Source organism: Alnus glutinosa, chromosome 4 (genome assembly GCF_958979055.1).
Source record: "Alnus glutinosa chromosome 4, dhAlnGlut1.1, whole genome shotgun sequence".
In the NCBI taxonomy this organism is placed as follows: Eukaryota; Viridiplantae; Streptophyta; class Magnoliopsida; order Fagales; family Betulaceae; genus Alnus; species Alnus glutinosa.
In genome coordinates, this window is record NC_084889.1 from 3895484 (window position 1) to 3914533 (window position 19050).

Genomic DNA, 19050 nt, shown 5'->3' on the forward strand with positions numbered 1-19050 from the left:
AAATTAAAAAAAAACAATACTAAAAAAACCCTACATTATATTATTATTATTTTAAAAAATCAAACTAAAAGAAACCAAAAAAAATTTAAAATAAATTGATGGGTGGCCGACAAACCATTGGGGTGCCCGGCCACCCACCGTTTATCGGAGGCGGCAGCAGCCACCCCCAATGTACTTTGGGGGGCACCCCCGAGGCCCTAATGGACTATAGCCTCAATGAGAACTAGGGCTGCTGGCCCCAGTTGCTCTGGGGGTGGTGCGACCACCCCTAGCCTTCCACAGTGGCTGGTCGACGACCCATTGGGGTGGTCGGACAGCCACTTTGAGGTTTAGTTTTTTTTTTTTTTCTTTTTTTTAAACAAAAGATTTGAAAGGAAATAAAAAATTAGTTTTTTTTTTTTTTTGGAAAATGTAATTTTTACTTCAAAGAATAGTTATTCCTCTCATTTTTTTAGAGAAATAGGTATTCCTCTTTGTAAGGGAATAGCTATTCTAATGAGAATAGTTATTCTATGGAATAGACCCCTACCAAATTAAAGAATAGTTATTCCTATAGAATATCTATTCCATTCTAATGGCCTATTCTGCAAACTAAACAGGACCTAATTGTTGAAATTGCAAATACAAAGAGATTAAATTAAAATTGCATTAAAACTTATGTATAAGGAATTATATGTTTTATTACAAATGCATGTACAAATCATATACTCTAATTTAAGGAATATGTAAGTTTAATATATTAGTGGCAAAATTAATTAAAAAGTATTTTATTGTTTTATGAGAGGTCATATGATGCTTAACAATAGGATATAAACTATCCGCTATTAAAGAAGAAAAAAAAAATCTTCTTTAAAAGAGTCATTGGGTTTTAATCCGTTTAAAAACAAGTTTTTAGGTTTTAAGGCATTTAAAAATCACTCACTCCATTATATTTTCAGTCCAAATTTTTGATGTAGTTTCTATCACGTCAACCACCATCACATATGAAATTCTGATTATTTCCAGCATTAAGAGAAAAAAAAAAAAGAAAAAAAAAAGTGAGAATTCCGATCATAAAATAAATAATATTCATTTCATTTCAAATTGAGAAGATCCTATTCACCGAGGGTGACTTGAGAGTTAACTAATGTGACAGAAAAAATTTGTCAATAATTTGGGAGAAAAAATTAACAAAAGTTAAATATATTAAGACATAGAAACTCATTGTTTATTTTCCCTTATCTTTATATTGATTAAAGAATATTTATTTTTCCTTTTACTTTTTGTTAGTTGGTGGGCTTGGAATCTGATCATATCGTCATTTTATCGGCTCCCTACTTTTTCCCTTTGACATTGTCGTCAGAAAATCATTATTTATTTATTTATTTATTTTAGCTGGGTTTCATATTGCCACTGTCGGAAAGAGCAAAAGAAAAATTAGAAAAAAATATGAAAAATTAAGAGACGAATTTCCTTGTACGCCTTTTCTCAACAACCTCTTTGGGCCCTTCTTTGGGAAGAGTTTTAAAGAACCGCACATGCACTAATATATGCATTTCAAACGTTAGCAAATATTCAATGCCCAACTGGGTTTGATGAACCTTCGTCAAATCCATTTTGGGTTATGTCCAAAACCATATCAAAGTGTAGATTTTCTCCAAATTTAACTTTTGAAATTGCGTACGATCCAAGTACCCTTTCATTCTTTACATACTTCTTGGGAATTCCTTATACATGTGAAAGATCTTAAATTCCTTATACTCTCTCATTTTTTTTTCTGGAACATCTTTATGTTTTTTTGCTCTGTTAGATTCTGCTTCGGGTTGCGAGAGATAAAGGGTGTCTTTGTGTTTTCTTTGTTGTTGCTTTTTCTTGAATAGATTATGAACTTTTACCCAAAAAAAGAGAAAGAAAGAAAGGAAGGGTGTGCATAATCTTTGTTTATTTTTCTGAACTCTGTAATTATAATAGCTACTTTTGAGCGACTTGGGATCTTAGCTGATCTGGGTCTCATCTCCTTCAACCAGTACTGCAGGCTCTTGATTTTTTTTGAGGTGAGTCACTCCTCCACTATTTGATTCTCTTCCTTTTTCTCTTTAACACGAAATCAACCATTGTATGTCATGAATTTAACGGGCATGTTGAGCTGGAAGAATCTATCTTTATCTCTCTTCCTCGTCTGCCAGTGTATGTTATATCGACTTGAGGTGGCGAGAACTTTGATGTTTTGTGATTTTTTTTGTTAGCAGAAACATAGGGGGTACTAAAATGCCTGGTGGGTTTATTTTATTTTTTTTGGTCTTTTTCTTTCCCGGAATACCTTATTGAAGTGAAAAGCAAGAATTCGGATACCTATTGGTGGAGTTGAGATGTCCATGCAATTATAGAAAATATAGGAAATGCGATGTGTTGAATTGATTGGAGATATAATCATATTAATTCTATTTTCCTTTGGATTGCTTTCAACCCATTTGACCTTTTACTTTTGCGCATATGTTTGACTTGATAGGTTTCATGGAAGATTTCTTTCTCATTGTTTTTGCTTATCATCAAAATGGGAACTATGTGCATATGCGATTTTCCTTCTCGTGAATTACTGGTATTTCTTCATGCACACACAAACACACACAAAAAGAATTGCTGAGAATGTTGCTCATAATACTTCCATATCTGAGAAGCATGGACTTGTGATTCATTTTAAAAGGCATGCAGTTGCCTAATGTTTTCTGTGAATACTTTGAAGTTATAGGAATCACACAGGCTAATCAGAATTATCTTAAGTTTCTGTTGCATTTCTGATTTAATTTCGACACTTCTTTGCTCAAATAGATGCTTTATGAGCAGGTAAAACCTTCATTGACCATGAACAGATAACATTACGCATTATGGGTTGGTTTAGCAAAATTTTCAAGCTCTCTGGCCTTAAAGATTCAGAAGAGCATAGCCATACAAATTATGGAGGAGATCCAAATCATTATGCACCTACTAGTTCAGGGGTAATTACATCTACCACTTCTTCCTTTCATTTTATTCCTATCTCTGCAAACATGTATGATTGGAATGGGCATGCAAGCAGTTATTACTCTTAATGGGGTTTGTTAAAAATTACATAATTTACACATTTACACTTTCTAAATGTTTTCTTAATATGGTCCTCCTTTAACATGTTTCAGTGGGGAACTTGAATGTAGGATATGTGGCCAGAGAGCGAGAATGAAGCTATGGATCATGCAATTGCACTCTCTCTTTTAGAAGAAAGTCAAAGGGGATCAAACGTGATTGGTGAGTGATGTGCCTTTCAGATGCTACCATAAATGCTCCTGCCATTGTATGCTGTCTATGAGCTCAAAGGCATTGCATCGTTCACACATTCCAGTATTCATGTCTCAATCGTTCCTAGATATTACTGTCTTTTTTTTTTGGATGAACTAACACTTTATAAACCAAACACTGTATGTACAAATCTCTCCAGTTAAAACTGGAATCTCACCAAAACAAAATCAACACAGGCTAAACTAGCCTTACTAGATATTACTGTTTTTTGCTTGTTTTCATAGAAATGATATGTGACTCACTGATTCACCTCGATATAATTGCTCATAGGTTTTATTAGGAAACCTTTTGTAGTTTTCTATGATTGGATGGATTTAATGAATGGGGTCCTGGCTTTGTTGAGCCAATCAGTGTGTTAATGTATTTGGTGAGCAGAAAAAAAAATGTTGAACTTAACCTGTGATGCATGGCAAAGGAAATTTTGTTGTAAGATTATATTTTTGTTATTACCGGTAAAGAAAAATTTGCTCCTTCGTTTTGTTTTGTTGGTATGCATTTTATGGCAAATTTCATAGCAAAAATTTTGCACCATGGCTTCTTTAAATGATGACTGTGGCATCTATTTTGAAGCACACTTTTTATATCCATACCTCTGTTATGCTGCAAAAACTGTAGCTTCCATAGTGAACACATGATGTAGGACTTCCCACTTGACAATAGTAGTCATGTGGTATATCTTAATATGACTTATGGTTCCTATTAAATGGTCCATTCTTGTAGACTGTGTGGCATTGAAAGTAATTAAGTAGTATTTGTTTTTAATGCAGTTGATTAATTTAATTTACGAGCGACTACCAATTGCATTTGAGACAAGATTTCTTGATTTGGGGAGTTAAATATGATCTTGACTGTTTTTGAAAACAAGTTAAGTTATGTTGATGCTTTAGATTGGTTTTGTCCAAGACTATGAACATTTACTGCGAACATCTTGTATGTACTATTGCAGAGATGCATTATATTTAAATATGAACAAAATGCTTTTTAGATATTGAATCTTCTAAGCTATGGGTAAGGTAAAAACATATGTTTCTGCAATGGCAAAATATCGCAGAGGCACATCAGTTAGCCATGCCAATCACGAATGACATAGTCCATGGTACTGAGGAATTATTTTGATTCATGTCTATCTCTTTACCTAAGTTTTTGGAAACAATATTAGTGGGTATCTAGTATTTCAAACAATTGATGTAGGGTTCGAAGAGAAATTTCAAAGAAGTGAACACAGGTTCAGTTTCAAGATCCACACACACACATCCTGAAACCTCTTATTGCAAGTGAAGGCAGGATTAGGCCAGATGTATTTTGAAGTTCACTACATGATATGTTAAGTAATTAACAATCTTACATTGTTGAAAATAAGGTAGAACCTATAAGTTTTTGGATGTGTGTACGTTGGTTTTAAATTTCGGACCTGCATCTGTTATGGGTCTAAGGTCTTTTAGGGTCAGTATTTGGTCCAAGTCATACTTAATTTGTCAGTTAGATTAATGCTCCCCAAGTATGGTTGCTCAGACAAGCATATGCAGCCCATATAAGTGATACACTGACATATCTTGAAGTTCATGAAGGAAGTAACAGAAAGCCAATCGCTATTTCATGAGGTGTGATGCATTTTCTCTTTGGTGTCAATTTATAACCTGGCCTCCAATCTGTATGAACCTCTAAATACAGCCAAAAGTGTAATGATTACTTATTTCTTCAGTTTCCTGCATTGCTCCTTCGATTGGCTTTGAAACATCTTAATGTTCCTATAAAATTGGTGCTAATATATGAGATACATCAAATTTGGTTTCTGACCTCCTGTCCTATGTCATGGATTTGCTTTTTGGGTAAATGACATGAAATAAACAAGTTGTTATATTAATAAGTGATGGAGCATATTCATCTCTAGTTTTGTTTTCTATAGTGTGTGTATATATATATATATATATATATATATATATATATATATATATATATATATATATATATATATATATATATATATATATATATAAAATTAAAAAATGCTACAATTTGAATTAATTTGTTTCTCAAAATTTTTGATAGATCATGATTCTCAATTGGAGGATGATGAACAACTTGCCTTAGCAATGCAAGAAAGCCTAAATGTGGAGTCTCCTCCCCGATATGGATATGGAAACACATATCAACCTGCCCCAGTCTACTTCCCTATGGGGGGTTTAAGGTATATTACTTTGGTGTTAATTCGATGTATCATCTCAATTTTTCATGTTCTAGGTTGTTTATTCCTTCATTCTTTCTATTTGAGTGCTTTATTCAGCCATGCATGTATAGAATATATTCTTTGACAACCATGAATTGGAGCTAGTGGATGAAATTATCATTTCTAATCTATTTTTAAGGTTTTAATTTTTTACATTTATAAATGTACTTTTTTTTTTTTTTTTTTTGGCTTCATAACTATGCAAGAGCCACAATAAAAAAATGCATTTTTTTCTTCTTCTCTTCATCCTTTCCTTTTTGGTTTTCCTGTAGGATCTGTGCTGGTTGCTGCACTGAGATTGGTTATGGACGATATCTGAATTGCCTGAATGCATTTTGGCATCCCGAATGCTTCCGGTGCCATGCTTGCAACGTACCGATTTCTGATTGTGAGGTGCAAAAATTACTCTCAGTTAGCTGCCGAAGAACACAGTTTGCAGTTGATTCTATTCTTGGCATCAGTGGTTCTTTCACCATAAATATTGTTTGAATTACCATATTTCTTTTGTGGCTTGTAGTTCTCTACATCTGGAAATCACCCATATCATAAATCTTGCTACAAGGAGAGTTACTACCCAAAATGTGACGTTTGCAAGCACTTTGTAAGTACCTCCTCGTTACACAATATAGTCCTCCATTCTAATTCCGCATAAGCTAATTCTGCTTCAAATTTTTGTGTTGATGGCCAAGGAGAAAATAAGGGTGTCCTATAATTGTCAACCAGACCTTATTGAAGCTAAACATTTTGAAATGTCAACAAACAATAGTATTGTACCAAAAAATGAATTTTCATTTTATTTTTCTGTTCTTGAGAGTAGATACTGATCACAAAGTTTAGGTTAACAGATAAAAATGCATCTTTAAATGTGATGCAAGAACAGAGAGCTACTTTTAGATAAGTTGCATCTCATTTTAAATGTGATGCAATTTAGATATGATTAAGATACAATTGTTTAAGAAGGGAAATCATAGAGCTAACCCCTGGCTAATAAAATAGCAAACACCAATATTTCAATCGCTTGAGGAGATGAAAACCTGCAAATGCAGGTTAAATCTGTGACATACAACTTCAAATCCCTTGGATGTTATAAAGAGGGTTCCCTATGAAAGATGCTCCCAGCCCTTAAGTTTATTTATTTTTTGATGAGTCTTTCAACCCTTAGACTTAATTCTAATCCATTGGCCTGGATATATCCTAGAAAGGTCACATGACTCATTTTAGGAGTCTCGTAAGTTGTAAATAGAAGTCTTATCAACTAAAATACTTCTAATTAAGAGACCACTAACCAACATTAGTAACCTCATATGGTAATAAAGGGGATTTATGCACAAGTTGCTCCTGACATCTGTGATGTGTCATGTTTTAAAGTTCAAAATCGAAATGTTTCAAAAGGGAGAAAAAGACGTGCCGATTGAATATTTTTCTTCCTTAGATATATTACTCATTATCAGTTGGTGTTGGTTTTTTTTCAAAATATATATCTTTTCGACAGATTCCAACAAACAGTGCTGGTCTAATTGAATATAGGGCACATCCGTTTTGGGTCCAGAAATACTGCCCTTTTCATGAACATGATGGCACTCCTCGATGTTGCAGCTGTGAGCGAATGGAGGTCAGTGATTGAAACACTTTATCTGCCAAAATAGCCATATAAACCAACCATGTATTCTGGAAAAAATTTATTGGCATGATATATTAATTAATTATGTGCAGCCACGAGACACAAGATATGTTGCCCTTGACGATGGTCGAAAGCTCTGTCTAGAGTGTCTGGAGTCTGCAATCATGGATACCTCTGTATGCCAACCCCTATATCTTGACATACAAGAATTTTACGAAAGTTTAAATATGAAAGTGGAGCAGCAAGTTCCGTTACTCTTGGTCAAAAGAGAAGCACTAAATGAAGCAAGAGAAGGAGAAAGGAATGTAAGGGAAAATGCATTCAAACCATATTATATCAGCTATAATATGTAGGATATTTTGCCATAATGACCACCAGTATTCATGAAATCTGCCTTCACTCATGTCTGATACTTGCTTGAGCAAATTCCAAGAGTCCACCCTTATGATTTTGCAAAGTGAATAAAGCTTTTTCTAATTGAAGTCGTTACTGGATACTTATTTACTAAATTGTCCCTTGTGGTTATCGACATGTACATACAACAAAGTCAACCAAGTCACTGGATGTATTTTTGTTATTATTACTATTTTTTTGGTGTGGTAGATTCATAAGAGCATTTCTATACGTATCGTTACATCTAGATCCCAAAGAATTTCATGCCTACCAATTCCTATTATGTGTCTGAATGTGACAATTCCACTGTTGTCCATCTCTTTTTAGCTATAAAATTGAGTTTTATTTCTTTTTTCTTGGCCAGGGCCATTATCACATGCCTGAGACCAGAGGACTCTGCCTTTCTGAGGAGCAAACTATCAGCACTGTAAGAATTTGTTCAAAAGCTTCATTGTGTTTATATACTGAGATATATGGAGCTCTATCTGATCATTTGTTTATGGTAAGCTATTTGTCTTATTTTGACCTGAACATCACTAGATTTTAAGGCGGCCAAGGACTGGGGCAGGAAAGCGAGCTGTGAAGACGATAACAGAGCCCTACAAACTAACGCGTCATTGTGAGGTTACTGCAATTCTCATCTTGTACGGTCTTCCAAGGTATTGAATCTTTCTTTCTCTTCGCTTTTACCACTTGTTCTAAAGGAAACTCATGCAACACACAATAAAACAAATGGATTGAAAGTACATCTATTCACAATTCTTATAAGTAGTAATATGTAGTTAAAGATGCTTAAAAAACAAAAAGATATGGAAACCTTGATCGTGACAGAAAATCATGAAAAGAAAAGCTATATACTAATTGTTGATATTAATTAATTGCAAAACATATTCAGAATCATGTGTGCATGCATGTGTATTCATATGTAAAGATATAATCAATATATATGCAAGTGCACACGTGCACATATCCACACACACGCACAGGCACACGCACAAGACCTATGTAGCACATGTAAAACAATTTTATGCTCTAAGACAAAGGAAAAAATAATTCCAGATCAATGGATTATTACTGTTGTACAATAGATCACTATTACAATAAATAACACACAACAATCATACAAGAAAAAACCAAAATTTACATGGTTCCCTTGATGTGAGGTACGTCCACAGGCGGAGGCGATCACAAAAAAGTTCACTAACCAAAGATGGAGTACAAAATAATAGTGAAGAAAAAAATTACTTAAACTTAAAACTCCAATACACCCAAATTTCTCACACACACAAGATACCCTTTACAAAAAGAAAACTCTTTGCTCTCCTTGTTGCAGCCCGCCACTGCAAGATTCTTATGGAGCAGAAACCAAGAGCTGAAATTCTTCTCTCTTGTTTTGTGCCGCTTCCTCTCTCTTATCTCTTTCTTTGTGTGGCGGCAAAACTAGAGTCTTAAAAATAATGAACTCTACACATCTACTTATATATCCAAGGTTGGCTATAAGACGTGCCAAAACATAAACCTAAGTCCACTCTAAGTTGACTAGGAATAGAAAAGAGTGACACAAGGAATAATGTGTCGGCTGGAACTCTAAGATCACTTTCAAAATAGGGCTCTTCATGTGAACAAATTAAAGCCACGTCTTTACAATTACAAAGCATAGTTCTTGCCTTGATTGATAGGAGCTCCAAAAAATAGTACGAACAATGCTTCTTTTTTTCCTGTAAAATTACTACATTGCTGCTTGGCTTATTCTAGAATGAGAATTACATTTTAACGAGTGCTACATTAATGAATGGCATTCTTATCAAAGATACTGTGGCCCTACTAGCTTCACCGAATTCCATCTTTATTCCCAAGTTCCGAGAAGCTTCATTAATTTTTTTTTGAAAATCTACTTTATTTGAAAATAATACCATCTTTCTGTAATCGAAGAAAAGTCATTGACAGAGAAGACAAATTCGTTCTAAACAATCAGCAAATACTGCAGAAATTACTCTCTCTCTGTAAGCAATATTTGAACCTAAGGCTAGCAAACATCACCCTACCCTTTTAACACCCGAGCCAAGAAATGGCAGCCTTGTGGAAGTTACTTAAAAACAATGTGTTGCTTTTAAATTTTTGTTTTAATACATGCATGACCAAGAAGAGACATGTTTCTCTGAAACCACATTTTATATCGACTTCCCTTTCAAAGAACTTAGGAAGGATGGGAATTGTGGGCAAATTGCTGACTAAATAACCTGGAACCGAGTTACATGTTAATCTTGGTGGAAAGTTTTTGCTTAAATTTGATATATGGATCTCTGTTGAGAGATCATGATTGCAATGATTTTTTGATAAGTAGATCATGATTGCAATGATATTATTCTTGAGGGCAGATCTTTTTCATTATAAATTGATTAATTCTAAATACTCAATTCTCATCCCATTGGGCTAATGTGACAGTGTCTATCAACCCTTTGATTTTTTTTTTCTTTCCTAATAAAGGATGATCTAAGGATTGATGGGTACTATCACATTAGCCCAGTAGGATGAGAGTGGGATGTGAGTTGAGTATGTAGCATTACTCTTACAAATGTGACAGTTCTATGAGTAATAGAAATGAATCATAGTTGCATTATCTTTTTATTCTACGAGACTACACATATATCTTCAGGGCTATATACATCGATCATTTTAAGATGATGCATATCTATTCGTCCCCCATCTTGTATTGTCTTTCTTTCTTTTTTCCTATTGCATATAATTTGTATAGTTTTTTTGGAGGAAGAGAGCGGCTTAGTTGAGACGATATTAAGGCCAAACACGGTGACTAATGAATTGGAGATGACAACTCTTTTGGAGGAGGTGAGTTGGAGGCAAAAATTGAGGGCACTGTGGTTAAGAGAGGGTGACAAGTGCACAAAATTCTTTCATCAAGTGGCCAATTCGAAAAGAATGAATTGTTCCATTGAGCAGCTTGTCGTTAATGGTATAGTTTGTTCAGACCAGCCAAGGATTAGAGATCACATTGTGTAGTTCTATGACAGCTTGTTTACTGAGCTGTTTAGTTTGCGTCCCAAGTGTGATGGCCTTTTGCTTGATTCCATTGGGGGGAGGTGGCCAATTGGTTGGAGAGACCCTTTAGGGATGATGAGGTCTTTGAGGTGGTGAAAGCCCTTAATGGTGACAGGGCCCTAAGTCCAAATGGTTTTTCTATGGGTTTTTTCCAATCTTGTTGGGAGGTGCTTAAAGCAGACATTATGAATGTCTTACATGAATTTCATGCTAGAGGTACGTTTGTAAAAAGTTTCAACTCCACCTTCATTTCTTTTATTCCGAAGAAACCGGGGGCCATTGATGATAAAGAATTTCGACCTATTAGCCTAGTGGGTGGAGTGTGTAAGATTGTGGCCAAAGTTCTAGCTAATAGGTTGAAAATGGTTGTGGAGAAAATTATTTACAAGCCTCAAAATGCTTTCATCAAGGGTAGCATATCCTAGACTCAGTTCTCATTGCCAATAAGTGCATTGATAGTAGGTTTAGATCTGAGGTTCCAGGTGTACTATGCAAACTGGATCTTGAAAAGGCTGTTGACCCAGTCAATTGGGACTTCCTTTTGTATATGTTGAAGAGATGTGGTTTTGGAGAAAGGGGGTTGAAGGGCTTTTTAAAGAGGTTTCAATAGCTGCAATTTCGTGTGGCGGAGTTCTATGAGAGTTGTGATGGCAACACAAAAATGTTTAGAGATCGCTTTTCAGTCTTGGTTAATGGGACCCTGTCAGGTTTCTTAAGTAGCTCCCGTGGCCTGAGACTGGGAGATCCATTGTCTTCCCTTCTTTTTATTATTGTTATGGAGGCGTTAAGTAAAATGATTTTAACTTTAGTGGATGGGAGTCTTCTATCGGGCTTCATGGTGGGGTCAGGGAGTGGTGGTGCTATCAACATTTCTCTCCTTTTGTTTGTGGATGACACCCTGATTTTTAGCAAGATAAATCCAAATAATCTTCTCAATTTGTGCAGTTTGTTTTTATGCTTTGAAGCAGTTTTTGGTCTAAGGATTAATTTGGCAAAATCAGAGTTAGTCCCAGTTGGCAATGTAATGAATGTTGAAGGTTTGGCTAGTATTTTGGGTTGTAGGGTATCTTCCTTACCTATGAAGTATCTAGGTCTTCCCTTGGGAGCTTCGTTTAAAGCCAAATCTATCTGGGATGACATCATTGAGAAGGTACAACGCCGTTTGGCTGGATAGAAAAGGATGTACTTATCAAAGGGTGGGAGAGTTACTTTGATTAAAAGCACTTTATCTACTATGCCTACCTATTTCATGTCCCTTTTCCCCCTTCCAGTTGATGTGGCCAATCGCTAGAAAAGTTGCAATGGGATTTTTGTGGGGTGGCATGGGTGAAGAGTTCAAATTTCACTTGGTTAGTTTTACTAAGTTATGTTCTCTGATATCTGAAGGAGGGTTGGGGGTTTGAAATTTACTCATATTCAACCGGGCTCTTATGGGGAAGTGGTTGTGGCGCTACGTTCATGAGAAAGAGGCCATATAGAGGGTAGTTGTGGATTCCAAATATAGCAGTGCTTTGGGTGGGTGGTGTTTTAATGAGGTTCATGGGTCGCATGGGGTGGAGCTCTGGAAGAATATTAGGAGGTTTTGGGGGAGCTTTCTAGCCACACTAGATTTGGTGCGGGGGATGGCTTCAAAATTCGATTCTAGCATGATGTTTGGTGTGGGGATCGAGCTCTCAAGGCATCTTTTTGGGACATGGTTAGCATTGCCTGTTTTAAGGATACTACTGTGGTAGACTATTTTGAGCTTTCTAGTGCCTCCCATAAGTGGAATATTAAAATTTTCAGAGCGTCTCATGATTGGAAGATGGATCTGTTTACCTCTCTTTTCACTTTGTTCGATTCCTTCCAAAAAATGTTTGTTGTATGTTAAATCTTACTATAATGTTTTTGTCCCCCATGATAACAATCCCTTCCCTTGGAGGAGTATTTGGTGAAACAAGGATCCCTTGAGAATGGCATTCTTTGCTTGGTCGGCCGCCTTAGGAAAGATCCTCACCACGGATAATATAAGGAAACAACATATCATTGTGGTTGAGTGGTGTTGCATGTGTAACAAAAATGGGGAGTCAGTGGATCATCTTCTACTCCATTGTGAGATTATAGGTGCACTTTGGAATACTATCTTCAACAGTCTAGAGCTGGCTTGGGCAATGCCTAGAAGCGTAGTAGATTTCTTTGCTTGTTGGAGAGCGCCAGGGGATAGGTTTCAGCTTGATGCAGTTTGGAAGATGATCCCGCTTGCCTTATGTGATGCCTATAGAGGGAAAGAAACGATCGTAGCTTTGAGGACCATAAGAGGATATTATTGGAATTTTTTTTTTTTTTTGATCTTACGATATTATTGGAATTAAATGCTTTATTCTTTAATACTCTCTTTCTTTGGGCTGCTACCTTGGATATTAGTATTTCAAACTTTCATGTGGTCTTAGATCTTTTCTCCGTTACTAGTTAGGCTTTTATCTTGTATACTCCATCTGTACTTGGGATGCGTTTTTGCCTTTTTTTTATGAATATACAATTACTTACAAATATATATATATATATAATCTCTTGCCGCAAACCAGCTGATTCATGGGCAAGTGTATCATAGAGACTCAACATTTTATTTCTGTCTTAATTTTTTCTTCAATATATAAGTTAGATATTGAGAGGAAATGAAGTTCAATTAGTGCCGGACATGCTCACATGCGAATCAGAATAAAGTTATCATGAGAATTGACTAAGAGAGTTAAGGTTCCCTTCTTACACGGAGGTAGGGTCAGCTGACCGTTAGCGATCAGCATGTCAAAGATGGGATGAATATAAAGTGTAATTGAAATTCCTGGGGAGTTATACATTTGTGTATTGATAAGACCATTCACTATTTCTTGAAACTCGATCTCTCCCCCGGACGATCCATATAGCCAAGAGAAACCTATACATTTTTTTTTTATTAAAAAAATTAGGTTTGGAATTATTCAAAGAATTCTTTACTGGCAGGTTTATCAGTTTTGTAATGAAAAGTATAGGGTTTTGTGACCTCTCCAACTATCTCCCCATTGGGTAGGATTTTATTTCCCCAAAATCGACTCGATCATCAAATTAGAGATTATAACTTCATAACCCTAGCCCATTCCCATTTTTAGTGATATGGGATGAAGTCCAGAGTCTCTTAGGTCTCACATATTCTACCTTTTGCCTTTCTAAAAGAAGATTAAAAAAGAAAAAGAAAGAAAGAATTTTTTTTTAGTAATGCTGTGTAATTGGTGATGCAATATCTTAACTTTGGCCAATGTCTTATTTCTGATAGTGAAATTATTGGCCGAAAGTTTTGATACATGACTGGACTAATCTTTGCATGCAGGTTGCTTACCGGATCAATCCTAGCTCATGAGATGATGCATGCGTGGCTCCGTCTTAGAGGTGCTTCTATACTCCTTCCATGGCATCTGTGGTGTTAAGTGGGGGGCATCATTAAACATTTAGAAATGAATTCTTTCCTCCTTGGGGTTTTTTAAAAATGGATCTCCTCTGCTTAAAGTATCTAAAATATTGTCAATCTCTTCCTCTAAGATCACATCAAGGTTTCAGGGAATGACCTAACGTATAATAGTGCCTTTGCTTATTAAAACATTCAATATTTCTTTCTGGGTTCTGACTCTGGTTCAACATGCTGTGGGCTTGTGCTTCTTAAAGATGCTGACATATATGCTCTCTTTTGAAAGGTTACCCAAATCTCAGGCAAGATGTTGAGGAAGGTATCTGTCAGGTTCTGGCTCACATGTGGTTGGATACCAAGCTCAAGTCTGGATCAGGCAGCAATGTTGCATCAACCTCATCATCTGCTTCCACCGCATCGAAAAGTGGTACAGGATCACAATTTGAAAGGAAGCTTGGCGAGTTCTTTAAACATCAAATTAAATCAGACATTTCCCCGGTGTATGGAGACGGATTCAGAGCCGGCCAACAAGCAGTGCATAAATATGGTCTTCAAGTTACCCTTGATCACATACGGATGACCGGGACTTTTCCTTATTGAGGTCAATGGATGTCGATGGTGCCTCTTTCTTTTCGCTGAGTTTAGAACTAGGCCTTTTCATATTAGATCCTTAGGCTAAAGCGCATATAGGAACTCTCTATAGAATAGTTTTGAGAAGTGCAAATTTTATGCCATGTGTTATGCCACCAATTACTTTTTCTTTAACAAATTAATCAATATATGATTTAAATATTATCTTCCACTATAAATCTTCCTATTGATGATTTAAATATTATATAAAAAAAAGAAGCAATTGTCAAAGTTAATGGAACGACTTAGGGAAGTGCTATTCATATCTGCACTATCACTCCTGTTAGGTTTTTGAATCGGTTAATTTAGCGGCAAAACGAAGAAAAATCAAGGGTTTAAGATTTGGATCAATCAAACTCAATTTGAATCGATCTAATTTGTATGGACAAAGAAAAGTTCATTTGACGATATTGCAAATTTTGATTGATCAAATTCAAATTTGATCAGACTAAATTTAATAAAATTTAAATTTGATCATCAAAATATAAAATGAAATTTACTCTAGTTGACTTTGTTCAAATAGGGTGAATAGTATTGTCTTTTCCTACTCTATATAAGCATTAAAACCTACAACCTTAGGTGAGTTAGAGACGCTATCTCGCTATTGTTTTGGAGAGTTTTCATCCATGTTTTAAAGCCTAAACAATGCCTAATCCTTTCCTCTTTGTGCCAAGAGAAAGTTATGTCTTAAGAACTTTCGTTGCTTATTCTCTTGGAATTTTTCTTTCAAACCACATAGTTCATCATCAAACAACTTTCAGCCTACCGGAGTTCCAGTAAAAGAGATCAAGTAGTAGAATTGTTCAGAAGTTCTAGGAGAACTACTGTGATATCGGGCAAGCGGCTCATTTGCTTAGTATAAGAGTGTGTTAATTGCAAAGGTTGCAAAGGTTTTGTAAGTATAAACATATTGTAATTTCTCATTCTTCTATAATTGATTGGTTTCCTCAGTTTGGTTGTTTCAAAATGGTTTTATTTTTGAAGAGTTCTTCAAAAAATTTCCACTTCGTCATTAAATTACTTGTGTTGATTGATTTATTGCTTTCAATATTTGAGAACACCTATTCAACTTCCATTCTAGGTGTTGTTTGGAGTCTTGTGCTATATAATTTTCAACTTCAAAATGACTAGTCAAATTACAGTTAAGGCCAATTGTCACTTGAGAAGTCATGAATTTTACACATTCTTGCCAATAAAGGTTTCGGATTGTTGATGGGTTGTATTGATCCGACAAGGCGATGTTTGTTGTCCTTGTTTTCCTAAAGAATTTCCGGATGTCATTACCAAAACAATTAGCGGAGACAATACGGCTCTGTTTGGTAACCTCCTTCCCCTCCCTTTCCCTTATTTTCACTTCTCTAAAAAAAAAAAGTCCACTTCAAAATATTATAACTTTTTTTACTTTATTATACTACAACAATTTTTTATTACTATTCAAATAAAAAAAAAAACCACTACAAAATAAAACTTTTTTACTTTTCGATACAAATTCTTTTTATTTTATATCATATCAATCATTTCTTATTACTATTCAAAAACAAAACTCATCTCAAAAACCTTAACAACACAAGTTACAGAAATACAGTTTTTTTTTACGAAGTTATAGGTTGTTTGTTAATATTTTTGTTTTGAAAATAACAAACAAAAAACAATAATGAAAATGAGAATGGTTTAACAAACAAAGCCGATGTTTGTTAATTCTTTCATCAAAATATTGACTTGACATATGTACAAGGAGCTGTTACCTCGATAGCTTCCACTCTCTAACGAGTTTCAGCTGTTCTGAGATGTAATGAAGTCAACATGAAAAGCTTCTGTTCCATCAAAATCCGCCTGAATTTGCAGCAGAGTGGACACAACCTCCCACATCCTTGGTCTCCTTGCTGGTTCTTGTGTCAAGCAGGCTACACTTAGTTCAGCCATCTGCAGAGCAAATTCAGCCCCTTCATTTTCTTTCAGAGTTGGATCGACAAACAAACTGAGCTTAGCTTTTGGGTTCTTTCCTTCGATGATGGATACTATTGCAGCTGAAAGTTCTACTTCTCTTTCATCATGTACAATAATAGCCCCTTTCCCTGTGATCAGTTCCAGCATTATCACACCAAAAGCATAGACATCCATCTTGGGAGTCACCAGCCCTGCCCTTTTATACTCCGGCGCCATATAACCCCTAGTCCCCTCAACATGTACTGTCACAGCATTGCCACTTTCCCTCTCTACTGTTCTTGCAAGTCTGAAATTCCCTATCTTGGCCCTCAGCTCGCTGTTTAATAGAATATTGCTGCTGTTGATGTCCATGTGAATGTAGGGAGGTTCAGTAAAGTTGTGAAGATAGTGAAGTCCATTTGCAACATCCACAGCAATCTGAATTCTCTTAGTCCAACTTTCTCTATTCTTGGAGGTGTTTCCCCTTAGCCATTCTCTTAGAGATCCATTTTCCATATACTCAAAAAGAAGATACAAACAGCCATACTTTTCACAAACACCCTCAAGCTTTATCAAATTAAAGTGTTTGATCTTCTGCAGCATGTTCACTTCCTTGGATGCATCTCTACTCACTTTCTTAACAGCCAAGGTCTTCCCACCAAACTCCCCACGATACACGGAGCTCCTTAGTCTATTATTGGTACTGAAATTTTCTGTGGCTTTCTTTATCTCCTCAAATTGGAACACTTCCAAAACTTGCTCACAGTTGGCAATTTCTACACGGAGATCTTCACTTGATTCCTTCTCCGTTTTCCCTTTGCCATCCCCTCGCCGGGAACCCCCAAGTCTCTTCTTATAAAACAGACAGAGAGCCGATAGAATGACGCCGATGACTAGCAAAAAGCAACCTGTTGCAAGACCTACATAGAGTTTTCCCTTCGATTTTTTGGGATTAAAAGCAGGTTCTTGATGGCGAGTTATGGTTTGTGAGCTTGAAGGTTCAGTTAGCAGAGGAATTAGAATTGTTGTAGAAGAAACAATATCTGGATTTTCTTCTAAAAACCCATTTGCATCAACTATACTTCTCACGCTTACATTAAATCTCCCAGCAATATCAGGAACATGATCATCCCAGTCGACCAAGTAAGTTAGCAAATACCTTGTGCCATTTCTTGTAGGACAAGCACATCTAAGTGCCACTTGCAATTCCAGACCAGGGTGTAAATGGTATTCACTATATGGATTCACACGCTTAAGAGCATTACAAGTTGATAATCCCTGGTATATGTTTTTTGCTACAAAAAAATATGTTTCATTGTTTAAGATTTTATATGTGGTTTTGGACCAGTAGTAGGACTGACCTTCACAAGAACACTTCACAGGAACAATCACCTCTTTGTTTGTTGGGAACACTGCTTGCCTTGAGACGTTGTTGATTCTAGCAAGCTCTTCTGGGACTGAAGATGTGAGGCTTGAAATGGTGTCAACTGAGTTATAAGGAGGTTGAGATAGGAAGATGAGGAAGGCTTGGCAGGATTGGTTTTGGGCAGTGCAGGTGTAAAGGAAGCCTGGAGAGTCGTCACAACTGTCTGCTGTATAGATCTGTTGACCATTAATATGTGAAGTGAGAAAACTGAGTATAAAAACACTGAAGAGAATAGAATTCATGGAGAAATGGGTTTTGCAAAAGAAGAGAATAACTACAGAAGATTATAAGGAAAGTTTAATTTGATCATCAAATTGGATAGTAGCAACCCTTTTTATAGGGCTGCTCCATCAAATAATAATTCTCATACTCGAAGAGATTTAAGTTATTCAAAGTTGTGCCGGCCTGTGATGCAAGTTTACCTGCAAATTGTCAAGTTTAGGACTATCTAATGCATATTTTAGTCCTAGACAGGCCCTCTCAATCCGGCTGAACAAACCTTAACCTCCTCCTTTTCATTTACTTTTTCTTTGGTCTAAGATTGATCAAACTTTTGACTTCCCCAACTACATTGTTTCAAACCAGACACCTACATTAGTCCATACGTTTCTCTCTCAAAAAACAAAAGAACAAACCATTAATATATAACATATCTGGCATGGGCGGAAACCAGGATTTATTATCTAGAAAGGCCAAAGTATGAATGATTTGAAATGGTCAAACTAAACAATTCATGTAGAAATTTTAAAATTTTTTGGAGAGGCCATGGCCCCCAAAGGCATAATAGTCTAAATAGGAATTCTGAAAGATTTTTTAATGAAGTTTTTTTTTTATTTTTTTATTTTTTTTTTATTTTTAAAATACAACTTAAAAAATCAATTAATGAAGTTTCTTGAACAATTATGTAAGATCTCGACAATTTTTTTTTTTTAAAAAAATAATTTATTAAATTAACATGTGTTCAAAATAGATGTGATTTTTATATACATTTTTAAGAAGACATTTTAAATACAAGTTAATTTAATAGATTAAATTGCAAA

At 35.6% G+C, this 19050-nt stretch overlaps 2 protein-coding genes across 4 annotated transcripts; one reads left to right on the top strand and one right to left on the bottom strand.

Annotated features, from left to right (window-relative positions):
• The first annotated feature begins 1449 nt into the window (after positions 1–1449).
• Positions 1450–14837, top strand: LOC133865748 (protein DA1). 3 transcript variants are annotated; one of them, XM_062302209.1, is made up of 12 exons: positions 1450–2033; positions 2850–2975; positions 3171–3261; positions 5362–5500; positions 5812–5932; positions 6057–6140; positions 7032–7151; positions 7253–7465; positions 7918–7980; positions 8094–8212; positions 13954–14012; positions 14315–14837. In XM_062302209.1, exons 2-12 carry the CDS (start codon positions 2865–2867, stop codon positions 14626–14628), a joined length of 1434 nt encoding a protein of 477 aa, XP_062158193.1. In that variant the 5' UTR covers positions 1450–2033; positions 2850–2864; the 3' UTR covers positions 14629–14837. The 3 variants fall into 3 exon arrangements, with proteins under 3 accessions (XP_062158193.1, XP_062158192.1, XP_062158194.1); XM_062302208.1 differs by having other exon boundaries at positions 1451–2033; positions 2824–2975; XM_062302210.1 differs by lacking the exon at positions 1450–2033 and having other exon boundaries at positions 2834–2975; positions 3153–3261.
• A 1594-nt stretch (positions 14838–16431) lies between these two features.
• LOC133865683 (protein LYK5-like) lies at positions 16432–18252 on the bottom strand. The gene has a single exon (XM_062302113.1). The coding sequence runs from the start codon at positions 18250–18252 to the stop codon at positions 16432–16434; it is 1821 nt and encodes a 606-aa protein (XP_062158097.1).
• Positions 18253–19050: the final 798 nt, after the last annotated feature.

What these genes read in the sequence shown, in the direction of transcription:
- LOC133865748 (XM_062302209.1), top strand. Translation starts at nt 2,865, where the DNA reads ATGGGTTGGTTTAGCAAAATTTTCAAGCTCTCTGGCCTTAAAGATTCA. An exon ending in TTCCCTATGGGGGGTTTAAG is followed by an intron (nt 5,501 to 5,811) that starts GTATATTACTTT and finishes GTTTTCCTGTAG; the next exon opens with GATCTGTGCTGGTTGCTGCA. An exon ending in AGGAGCAAACTATCAGCACT is followed by an intron (nt 7,981 to 8,093) that starts GTAAGAATTTGT and finishes GAACATCACTAG; the next exon opens with ATTTTAAGGCGGCCAAGGAC.
- LOC133865683 (XM_062302113.1), bottom strand. Translation starts at nt 18,252, where the DNA reads ATGAATTCTATTCTCTTCAGTGTTTTTATACTCAGTTTTCTCACTTCA.